This window comes from Anguilla rostrata, chromosome 1, assembly GCF_018555375.3.
Source record: "Anguilla rostrata isolate EN2019 chromosome 1, ASM1855537v3, whole genome shotgun sequence".
NCBI lineage: Eukaryota > Metazoa > Chordata > Actinopteri > Anguilliformes > Anguillidae > Anguilla > Anguilla rostrata.
In genome coordinates this window covers 56,941,482-56,953,844 of record NC_057933.1, presented here as the reverse complement: position 1 = coordinate 56,953,844, position 12,363 = coordinate 56,941,482, and the positions used below count along the sequence as shown (strand labels likewise).

The 12,363-nt window shown below is 45.0% G+C and overlaps 1 protein-coding gene across 3 annotated transcripts in view; it reads right to left on the bottom strand.

The window, feature by feature from the left end:
* Positions 1–12,363, bottom strand: part of lars2 (leucyl-tRNA synthetase 2, mitochondrial) — a 40,964-nt gene that overhangs the window by 2,357 nt on the left and 26,244 nt on the right. For all 3 annotated transcript variants that reach the window (XM_064343964.1, XM_064343981.1, XM_064343972.1), the window contains exons 13-20: positions 10,286–10,384; positions 8,294–8,431; positions 7,047–7,150; positions 5,232–5,414; positions 4,871–5,040; positions 3,713–3,790; positions 2,907–3,018; positions 43–164 (exon numbers count right to left, since the gene is read on the bottom strand). In XM_064343964.1, coding sequence (XP_064200034.1) covers positions 43–164; positions 2,907–3,018; positions 3,713–3,790; positions 4,871–5,040; positions 5,232–5,414; positions 7,047–7,150; positions 8,294–8,431; positions 10,286–10,384 — 1,006 coding nt within the window. The remainder of the gene's footprint in view (positions 1–42; positions 165–2,906; positions 3,019–3,712; positions 3,791–4,870; positions 5,041–5,231; positions 5,415–7,046; positions 7,151–8,293; positions 8,432–10,285; positions 10,385–12,363) is intronic.

Below are 12,363 nucleotides of genomic sequence, written 5' to 3'. Positions count from 1 at the left end.
ACTGTGAACTGAATATGTAGCGGGCATGCAGTAAGCCCTCACCCGCACAGTGACCTCTACAGTGTCAGGGGCCTGTAGGTACTCTGGGTCCACACTGGGCCAGGGTTGCTGCAGGACGTCCCCCTCCCGACTAGGGCAAAGACTGTTCCTCACCTGGGACACACCTAGAGGGAAAGACACACTTCTGGTACATACATTCACAGACTCAGAGATCAGTTTATAACTAAGAACATATAGGCACATTACATCTTTTCTACAACAAATCTTACAATGTTTCCATTGATAATATGATAGCCAAACATTTAGTTACCTGCTACAAGTAGTATTCACAGTGTTTAAAGGAAGATGAGTACTGATTGGGATCGGGACATAAACATACTCATTTCCTCCCCTGACCAGCACGCTAGCTGGAAACTACCGACAAAAAACAGCCGCAAGCTCTTCCTCACACCGTAAAATTAGCAACAAGGCCTTCAGGAAGGATATGGACTTCCGTTCCTCCCACTTGAGTAAGAGAGAATGTGTCCCGTGCACAATGACCATGTGTTTGCATAAATCCTGTGTGCAATAATACAATGTGTTATCTAAAAAAATGAGGTTATTTCACATGCATTTAGTCCACCACCACCAAGATTTTTATTTTAAGCACGAGTGGAATCATCACTCAGTTAATTTCAGCAATTATCTCAGTTAATCATTCAGTTATCACTTTAACATGCACATTAGAATATTGACAGCATAATGTTTAAGCTTACTTATGCTTATCCCATGTTGTCCTCAGAGTAGTATATTAGACAAGCGTCAATAAATAGAAATGTTCCCCCAGAACATAGTGATTTAAAATGAGCAGTATGTCCTACAGTGTTAAGAAATATTGTGATTGTTACAATTTTCTTTTGTCCCTGCTGTGCCTCAGTTGAGCATTTCTGATAGTGGTAATTTGTTTTTGTACACACCAAAAGTAACAACAAATGGCGATTACAAGCGTTAACAGCATAGAGCATCTGCAATTACGGGGGGAAGTCTTCTGCAAATGCATGCCATCAACATTTAATTAAAAGCAAATCTAAAAGACCAATTATTATTTACTCAGTGAGGTCAGCAGTCAGTTTTTACACTGTTGCATCCTGGAAACACACCTTCTGCAATTCTAAACCGCACATAAGCCAAGATAACTTTACAGTATTACACGTGTCCTACTGTCTCCACTAAAGTCACTTACAGGCCATTTTCAGTGGATATTATACTATATTTACAGGTTGTCTTTATATAGCAGGGAATCATTTGAAAACACACACTTTTCGTATCCCCCAATAAAAATGTTTCTGCTAGACAGATTTATCTTCACATGTTTACGAAAGGGTTCAAAATCATTATAAAATAGGAGTTTTGGACCCATACCCCCTTGGTCCAGAGCCCTGACCTCTCCAATAAATGCAGCTGTATCTTGTTCAATAACAGGGCAAAGAGTACAGAAGCCTCTACATTGAATACACACTCCAAAAAAGCCTACAGGAGTGTTCGCTTGTGATGAAGACAAGTGTGCAAAAGACAAGTTTAGGAGGGGGGGCATATTCCGTGTGTTGGCTTGATATGTTCGACGGTTTCACCTCAGACCCTGGGAGATTATAATGGGCCCTATTTGGGTGGCAGCAGGAGTGCAATTGCACCTGAGCACGAGTGAAATTGCTAGTGTGGTCCTGCACTAACAAAGTATTTGCCTTCTCTGCCAGATTCATTTTGTGGTCTGCAAGAAGGGACTTTGTGCCAACATAGGGGTGTCTCAACATTTGGCGCTGTGCAAGTTTGGTGCAGAATAAACTGAATTTTAGCCTTACCAGAACGCCTCTTAACTGTTCTATTTTGATGGCTGTAAAAATGTACACTTACAAATACTGCACACATGGGCCAGACAAACAATCACACAACACTGTCTGGGGGATGCTGAGAGAGATGGACAGTCTCTACACATGTAAAATTGTGTAGGAATGTAGTCTGTCTTTCTTTTTATGAAGGTGAATGAGCAGTCTGTCCTCCTTTAATTCTTCAGCTCAGACCGGGGGAAAACAGAGAGGGCTGCACAAAGGATCACACTGCAGAAAGTGCCAGATCGAACTCCCAACCAACCACATGGGGAGATTGAGTCACCTGACCTATTTTTGCACTCATATATTTTTCATCCTCTGCACATATTGCTTTGAGTGCATCTTGTATTTCACTACATCTCACCTTTCAAGATATTCTTGATATTGAAGTATTATTCTAAATTGTATTATTTAGCAACAGTACTGATGAATACCCCAACTTTGATAGTATTTCCAGTTCTTATGAATGGAAGGTGAATTATTTTGCTTTAACGCTAGCCTTTTTGCATCAGAGCTTTATATTGATATTGATAAAGCATAACCAGTTATGCTGGGATCAGTTGACTACTGGGATAATAAATCTGTTGGCTGCAGAGCACCACAAGGAAATGAATGAGTGGAGAGAATAAAGAGTGTGTGAGAGGACAGTGTGTGAGAAAAAAATAGTGTGAGAGAGGACAGTGTGTGAGAATAAAAAGTGTGTGAGAGGACGGGTAGAGAGGGAGAGTGGCAGTAATAAGAGTCCTTCTCACCCCTGGGGAGGGCAGTAAAAGAAACACATGTAACCCTAATAGAGGGATGGAAACTGAGGACGTTCTTACTGCTGGTGCTGTGACACTGAAACAGATAGGGACAGCACTGCAGCAGCGTTACTGGAAGAGTTGCCAGACGACTCATAAATCAAGCTATTTCAGGGCACAGAAACCACTTTACCCCCGGGGTACCCCATTATGTCTCCCTTTCAGTCCCTCCCTCTCCCATTTCTCTTTCTATCCATCTTGCTTTCTCTGACACTCCATCACTCCTGCAGGAGTGACTCACCTGCCCAGAGCTCAGAGGCCAGGTGTGGAGCTAGAGGTGCAGTCATCACACACAGGACAGACAGAGCCTCCTCAAACTCCACGCTGTGCTCCACCAATCGGGAGGAGGCATTCTGGGGGAGACACGTCCCATTAACAAACCTGATAATAGGACAAACTCTTCATTCACATCATGCAGCCACACACACAGCATACAACACAATACAACACAATAGACTGAACACAACACATATAACACAATACAACACGATACACTAGACACAACACATACAACACAATACAATACAACACGATACACTGGACACAACACATACAACACAATACAATACAACACGATACACTGGACACAACACATACAAAATGATACAGAGAACACGACACAAACAACGTAACACACCACAACGCTATACATACGACATGATACATACAACGTGCAGATACCACATACAGCATAGAACACATAAACACGAGACTACACACACAACATAGAGTTGTGCAGATACTGCATACAACATAGAACACCACAGATGCAACATTTACACACACACACACACACAACATAAAGCACCACACATGTATCATAGGGTTGCACACATACCACACATAATACACAAACCAATACATATCACAAGACTAGTGATATCTTGCATGATGTACTGTATATCTAGCTTTCCTCCCATTCCTCTCTCCCTCCTTCGTTTTCTATCCCTCCCCCTCTCTTTCTTCTTCTACCTCCCTCTCTCTCTCTCTTTCCCACTGTGTGTATAGTGTATTGTTGGAGACATACAGCGCCACCTGCAGACTCACAGAGAGGGCGTTGGTCAGGCCCATGAGCCGGGAGATGGCTGCGTTCAGCAGGAAATCCTCCGTGAAGTGCTCCGTCACCTAGACAGAAAACAACAACCTCTCAGCCCCTGCACTGCTCTTCCTGCACGCACAAGCATTCTGCAGCACGGCCTTCTGGGATACGCGCATCCTCAGATAGAGGCTGGGGCCGCGGGCCTAGAATCCCAGCACCAATACTCAGGAGACTGAACACAACTGCTGATCTACCTGCCAAAGCCAAAGGCTCAGTGCCATCAGCTGTCAGCAAGGCAGGCTAACACGCTCGCTTTTATCTGTGATCACAAGACAACTAACGAACACTGAGCTCTCGCTAGGAGCCCACAGCAGCCTGCTATGCATCCCTGTGATCCAGTGAACCTGCACTACAGACAGACCAGGGACATGGCATGGTACCAGACTCTGGGCAAGTCTGTGACATACAAAGAGTTGGAAGACCAATTCCACATCACTGCCGCAGGTTAGTGTAATGCGATGCACAGGGGAGCAGGTTAGGGTAATGTGATGTATAGGGGAGCAGGTTAATGTAATGTGATGTATAGGGGAGGAGGTTAGTGTAATGTGATGTATAGGGGAGCAGGTTAATGTAATGTGATGTATAGGGGAGCAGGTTAGTGTAATGTGATGTATAGGGGAGCAGGTTAGTGTAATGTGATGCACAGGGGAGCAGGTTAGTGTAATGTGATGTATAGGGGAGCAGGTTAATGTAATGTGATGTATAGGGGAGCAGGTTAATGTAATGTGATGTATAGGGGAGCAGGTTAATGTAATGTGATGTATAGGGGAGCAGGTTAATGTAATGTGATGTATAGGGGAGCAGGTTAATGTAATGTGATGCACAGGGGAGCAGGTTAGTGTAATGTGATGTATAGGGGAGGAGGTTAGTGTAATGTGATGTATAGGGGAGCAGGTTAATGTAATGTGATGCACAGGGGAGCAGGTTAGTGTAATGTGATGTATAGGGGAGCAGGTTCATGTAATGTGATGTATAGGGGAGCAGGTTAATGTAATGTGATGCACAGGGGAGCAGGTTAATGTAATGTGATGCACAGGGGAGCAGGTTAGTGTAATGTAATATACAGGGGAGCGGGTTAATGCAGGAAGGCAGAGACAGGGTGTTACCTCAGCCACTGTGTAGTTCTTGTACTCCCAGATCTTCCTGGCTGCTGCCCGCTCCTTCTTGCTGAGCAGGGCGGGGTTGAGGGAGGGGCCCGTCTGCCGTGCCGTCCTAAGCTTACTCACCAGGCCCCACAAGCGAGACTGCCATCGCAGCACGCCAGGGAGTGCATCCGCTATGGAGATGACACATTACATCACACACTAAGGAAGCGTGACATCATACACATTGGTTCTATTACATCTCACCAACATAACATAATGGGGATGGTTTAAATATCAGGCTGGGGTGGTGCTGGAGTTGAAATTCAGGACCAGGGCTGTGATTGGGGTGGGGATAGGGTTAGAGAACTGGAAGGGCACTCACTCTTAATGTCCCACAGGATGGACTGTTCAGGGGGTGCAGCATACAAGATGTAGAGGCGCACAGTGTCAATGCCGTACTGCTGTACCACCTCCTGCGGATCCAGCCCGTTGTGTTTGGATTTGCTCATCTTTTCCCAGGTCACCTGCAGCTTCTTCCCACTGCCTGCCTGCACTGGCTCCTCCCCTAGGGGGCGTGGATGAATGAGTGATGCGAACAGGTGGGGATAAACACAGGGGTAGGACATCATACTAAACTCCACGCTCTTCAACTTCCAGTTAGTTTTTTCACTCGGCCTCAGCTCTAAGAGAGGGGGCTTTGTCAGGCCATTTCATTTTGTAATTTACCCATTTCATGCCCATCGTTACCTAGGAGTGACATACCCTCTCTCTTTCTTCCCCCTGCAATCTTTCCTCCAACCTGCTTAGAAATCAAAGAGACCTTTACTCTGGCCCTAGAAAAATCTCACTTCAGAGTCCAGAAAGCATGCATTGTGTGTGTGTGTGTGTGTGTGTGTGTGTGTGTGTGCACATGTGGGAAGCATCAGTAAATGTATCATTCCAGATAAATGAACCAGGATCTGGTAAGGACTTGGGCGGGAGCCAGATATTCAGACAGACCTTCAGTAAGTGGCTGCAACCCTCTCAGAAAGCCTGGTATTTCACATAAGTCACGTTTCCACCGCAGGAACTTTACCCCGGAACTAGGAACCTTTTGAGGAACTCAGTGCGTTTCGACCGCAGGAACTAGGGTCTAAATTAAGTTCTGGGGACTTTATTTTACCCCCAAAAAAGTCCCTGCTCGGGGGGTAGTACTTTCCAAAAGTACCGGAACTTTTGGGGTGGGGCGCAAGCGCTGAAAATTTCTGATTGGTCGACTACTCGCAGTGTTTTATTTCAACTGCCATTTTTAAAAATCTGCACCTGCAAACCGATTTATTTTCTAAATAGTCAAGAATGAGTTACTGTGACTGAAAGCACTGCTGTTTCCACCTGCTGGCCCCTAACTCACACTACACAACAGCAGAACTATTTTTAACCACAACCCATTCAGTAATCACAATAAGTACCACTTCCCACCTCACAGCCGCATATAAAATAATCTCCACTTGAAATCTATACCAACATGCAATATAAAAAATAGGAATTCACTATTTAGCTCATTGTCTCCCTTTTCACTATCTACAAGCCTGTTCTCAGAAAGTTTAGTCGTATTTAATTTTAAGAAAACTGTCTCAAATGTGGAATCCAGCTATGAAAAGGGGTATTCCGAGGTCCTGTCTTTATCTGTCCCATTTGTTTACTCAAACAGGCAGAAATAATTGCAGTTCATTTGTGGGCGTTTCCTCCGATTTTCCTGTCAGGAAACACTCTATTGGCAGGCGATTGGCTGGCTTCTGAAGCGCTCCCTCCGATTACTGCCACGCCGCCACTTCAGTGCTGCTATTTACAGAGTTGCCTAGCAACCCAAAAGCCATATCAAGTCCCAAAGCCCTAGAGAGAGAGTTGGAAAGAGGGAGGGGAGGCCAAACAAGCTCTCTTTTGTGGTTTCTACGAGGCTATATTTGACTTTATATGCACCATAACCAGTCTGCTCCACAAAGGAGAAGTGGTCAACTGTATCCTTTCTCCTCACTGTCAGCATGATGAATACATACATTACAACAGGTAAAAAGCCTCACTTTCCAAAATTATAATTTAGAAATTACACACATAAGTTTTTAATTAACTCATTTTTATTCCATAGACACCTCACTATGAACACAAAATAGATCCTACTGCCAACCCAACACAACTCTTTCCCAGTCTGCCAACTCACCTGAAAAATCAATATCCTCTCGCCTCAGATACTGACCGCTCTCAGCCACTCTAAAGGTCTGACCCTTAATCAGACCCTGGACCAACAGCTTCCGGAACGGCTCCCTGAGGAGGGACAGAAATGTTCTAACACAGAAAAACACACAACAGGCATCCACACAACTCATAGGTGTATTATACCTGAGTACCCAGCACTGTGTAGGTGTATTATACCTGAGTACCCAGCACTGTGTAGGCGTATTATACCTGAGTACCCAGCACTGTCCAGGCCTATTATACCTGAGTACCACTCCAGCACTGGTACCCAGACTGTGTGGTATAGCTGAGTACCCAGCACTGTCAGTAGGTGGTATTATACCTGAGTACCCAGCACTGTACGGCCGTATTATACCTGAGTACCCAGCACTGTACAGGTGTATTATACCTGAGTACCCAGCACTGTACAGGCCTATTATACCTGAGTACCCAGCACTGTACAGGTGTATTATACCTGAGTACCCAGCACTGTACAGGCCTATTATACCTGAGTACCCAGCACTGTGTAGGCGTATTATACCTGAGTACCCAGCACTGTACAGGTGTATTATACCTGAGTACCCTGCACTGCACAGACCTATTATACCTGAGTACCCTGCACTTACAGCTATTACTGGGACCAGCACGTCCAGGCTATTATACCTGAGTACCCAGCACTGTCCAGGCCTATTATACCTGAGTACCCAGCACTGTGTGGGTGTATTATACCTGAGTACCCAGCACTGTGTAGGTGTATTATACACCTTGAGTACCAAAGCACTGATTAACAGGTGTAGTTATACCTGAGTACCCAGCACTGTCCAGGACTATTATACCTGAGTACCTGCATGCACCTATTATACTGAGTAGCTGTAGTGTATTGTACCTGAGTACCCAGCACTGTGTAGGCGTATTATACCTGAGTACCAAGCACTGTACAGGTGTATTACTATCTCGAGCTATATACCACCTGCACTGACAGGAGCAGTGCATATTATAGCTGAGTACCTTTGGGATATCCATCCAGCACTGTACAGGTGTTTAGTGGTAACCTGTATATCCTGAGTCGCACGAGCCATATGGTCCACTGTACAGGTGTATTTACCGTACTGCATCCTAGCAGTACTGTTCATCAGTGCATAGTTAGTGTACCTATATCCAGCAAGCACGGGCCAGCACCACTGTACAGGTGTGGTGTACCTGAGCACCCAGCACTGTACAGGTGTACTGTACCTGTGTGAAACCAGGTTCTGGTCATGACAGAAGTGGCTGAGGAAGCGAGCATAGTACAGGTGCATGACTGCATGTTCCTTCCCGCCAATGTACACATCCACAGGCATCCAGAAATCAGCCTGAGCACGGTCAAAGGGCCTGGGAAAAACAAGAACCAGGGACTGATGAGAAAACCTTGCACTCCTTCCCGACTCTTAGTTCCTACCTAAAACCCTACTTATGTACACCACTAGGGGGCAGCCATGCAAAAAATAAAAATAAAAGACTACAGTATCACAACAGTACAGTATTATCGCATTACAGCACTTCCAGGATTAACAAACTACCAGAAGGCCTGTGCTGTGGAGCGAGCGGATATGGCCTGAAGCATGATAGGATTAGAAAATAATTTTTTTTAAAACACGGACAACAAACACAGACTGTCATGACCAGAAGCATCCTTTGTTCCAATAACCAGCGAATCAGAATAAAGGAATTGATCCTGAATAGATACATGAAGAAATAAATGCCTCCATGGCAAAATGAATGCTGCTTAGTGCCTTCGGAGGTAAGGACAGCAGGATTGAACCCGATATGTTTACTACTATTTTGTAATGGCCGGCCCTTACAGCAAGTTCACCAAATTGAAATTCATAGTAAAATAAAATTGAGTAAAATATTGCAATGAAAACAAAAATACTATAAATTTATGAAGATGATAAAAATTTCCAATAGTAAGAGAAATAGATATAAGAGAAGCACATATCACTATATATGTTTCACGTATACTTTTCAGTCTGAGGACACAGCAAGCACTGTGCCTTGACTGACTTTAATATTTGCATCTTAGCCTCTAACTGAAGAAAATTTCAGCCATCTACAACTCTGTTTGCACTGGCAGATTAAGCACCTCTCTCACATACTGTTGGGGGGGGGGGGGTTATTAGTCCAGCTGACCTTGAGTCACTGATCCCCGGATAAACAGTGAAATAAACAACAAATTTAACTTCAAAGTTTTGCACCTGTCTTGTACTGGCTGGATAAGCTTTAAAGCAGTGGGCTTTCGTGAGGGCAGTCATATGTTCAAATCTCGGAGGCTCCCTCCGCCCAGAGAAACAGCCAGCTCCCTCGTAACAAAACAGGCAACACATGCGCGAAAATACGGTCAGAAGCACTGCAAACCAGCCCTGCCACAGGCATCAGCTCTGCAGGGTAATAATGTAATAATGATAATGAATAATACTGAGCTGCTGAACCAAGCTTCTCTCGGTCCATTCTGCCCTCCTCCCCCACCATAATACAGCCAAAAATAACCTTTGTCACAGACAAGGGACAAAACCGATTGCTTTTCCTGTTCCAGGATAATCCATCTACCTTAAAAAGCATTGTCTCTTAAAGCTGCTTTTCAGTAAGGGAAGTTCACAAATGAATCTCTTTTGTCAAATGCTCTAAATATCACGCCATCTATCAGGGAAAATAGTTTGTAATCTCAGCAGTCAGATTGTGTATATGTGTGTGTGTGTGTTTGTGTGTGTGTATGTGTTTGTGTGTGAGCGAGAGAGAGGGAGAGGGGGAGGGAGAGAGAGAGAGTGAGAGAGAGAGAGAGAGATGTGTTATTACATTTCTAATATCTGTGGTGCTGAAATTCCCTTAAATGTCGTTACCACCATCAAACTCTCTGTGTACCTGTCTAATGGTTTTCCATCTAATGTTCATCCAGTTGATCAGCCCTGCTTGTGAAAGCCCATCCCCCAAAAACAATTCACACCAGATAGTAAGCAGGAGAAAGAAAGAGGGAGGGAGAGACCTGGAGAGTAACAGAAAAACCCAGAAAAAAAACTGAGAAAAGGAGAGGGACAAACAGGCAAGGAGTGGGAGAGAGTGTGAGATAGGGAGGGAGAGGGAGGGTAGGGGAGAGAACACGAGAGGGGATGAGAATGAGTGCCTGAGACAGGTGGAGAGTGTGTGAAACAGAGAGAAAGCATGTGGGCAGGCAGCGCTGGAGCTCTTCACCTGAGTGTGTTGTGTGGATCCGTGTATCTGAAATAGTACCAGGCTGAGTCCACGAACGTGTCCATGGTGTCTGTTTCTCTCCGCGCCGGGCCCTTGCATCTAATGAAACGAGAAAGACAATCTCACGTTAAGCATTCTACTGCATTGAATATTATTCCACACAAAAAACTACATTTTAAAATATTTTATAAGGCTGTCAGAACCAACCCCACTGATCTCCAGGTGGTGAGCACATTTTTTATGAAATAAAGCCAATTGTGCTGTTTGTTCCCATTACAGCAGAACAGTGCTGTTGCTTCTTGAATCGCAGACTGCCACCTTAAGTTAAAACATGATAAGGACACTACTCAATAAGCAGCTAATCAAATAGCAGCTCAGTTATTCAGTAACGAGTCTCAGTAGAATAGACAAAGCCACAATAACTGTCCCCAGAGAGCCTCTGCCATCATAGACTGTGATCACAACTGCCCAATGTCTGGCCCAATATGACTGACTGTGGCAGGGAAGAGGTGTGAAACAGAGCGTTCTGAGTTCTGGTTTTAATATCACACACTCCCCCCAAACAAACAGTCCCTCCCCCATCCGCCAGTGACTCCCTATTACAGGACCTGGACAGTGAGGTATGTGCCTGAGGGTTGCTAAGCAACAGACTAGGTGTAGCAGACTGATTCCTTCAGAGGAATTTGAAAAGCGCACTTTTATAAGATCATACCAAACTGAGGGCAGGAGGGCAGAATAATCTAGCTGTTCTGAGAATTCTGCCACACTTCTTCCATTCATTTTCTGGCCTGAACCCCACACGCCCGGACCCACACAGATTTAACCAAACAACCCAGTCTACACAGACCAAACATGACCTGATCTGCACCAAACAACCTGACCTACAAAAAACAAAACAAACACAACCTCAACCATGCAGACCAAACGTGACCTGATGCACGCAGACCTGTAGCCCACTGCGCAGACAACAAGGACATAGAAAGCAGCAGAGTCTCTATATCCACAAGGGTTACTTTCCAAAGGTATACATGAACAATGGTAAACTTTCAACAGGTACCGTAGATTACTACCATAACTGCTATGAGTACACGTGAACACCACTATCCCTTTAACCGGTAGACAAAGACAATACTGTACATTCTAGTAATGCTATTATGGCACTTATGCAAATAACCAGTTCAATCACAAGTAACAGAATTAAGTTTCTTATATATTAAATAAGCGATTTTTTGAAATTATGAAAAAAAAATCATACATATCTGTAAGAAATATGCAGCACCCAAACATAAATAATAATAACTTCAACGATAACTTTAATAAAAATAACTTTAAGAGCAACCCCCTTTCTCAGATTTATTGGGACTGATTTGATAGATTGTAGGTCGAAGCTAAACTTGAAAAGCTGCATGAGACGCACAGGAATGTGATTAAGAGCTAAAGCAGAAAAGGGTGCGCAAAGATACAAGTGAAGCATTGGTAGGCAACAGGATGGGCTGGGCAGGGTTGGGTAGGGCAGGGCTGGTGGGCTGGGCAGTGGTGCAGGCAGGGGCTGGAGGTGGTGGGCAGCTGTGGGGCTGGGCAGGGTTGGGTTGGGCAGGGCTGGATGGGGCTGGGCAGGGTTGGGTTGGGCAGGGCTGGATGGGGCTGGGCAGAGTTGGGTTGGGCAGGGCTGGGTGGGGCTGGGCAAGGTTGGGTTGGGTTGGGTTGGGCTAGGCAGGGCAGGGCTAGGCAGGGCTGGTTTGGGTTGGGCTGGGTGGGGCCGAGCGGGGTTGGGTTATGACAGGGCTGGGTGAAAATGGGCTGGGTTGGGCCAGGCAGGGCTGGGCAAGTCAGTGCCTCATTCAGGGACACTTTTTTCACATTTGAAACCATGGCTTCCCCCAGCAGACAGCAACCAGTGTTCCAGGGCTGACCCCATTCAGGTTTCAATTAGCACGGCCGAGAGACAATATCAATCCACAGGAAATTAGTCTTTCTCTTCCTTTGTTTCCATTTAATCGAAGGACAAAACGGAAGAAAGTACAATCTCCTGCTTTCTCTCAGTCACATAGAATTTCTTACGCTCTATTGCATCTTTC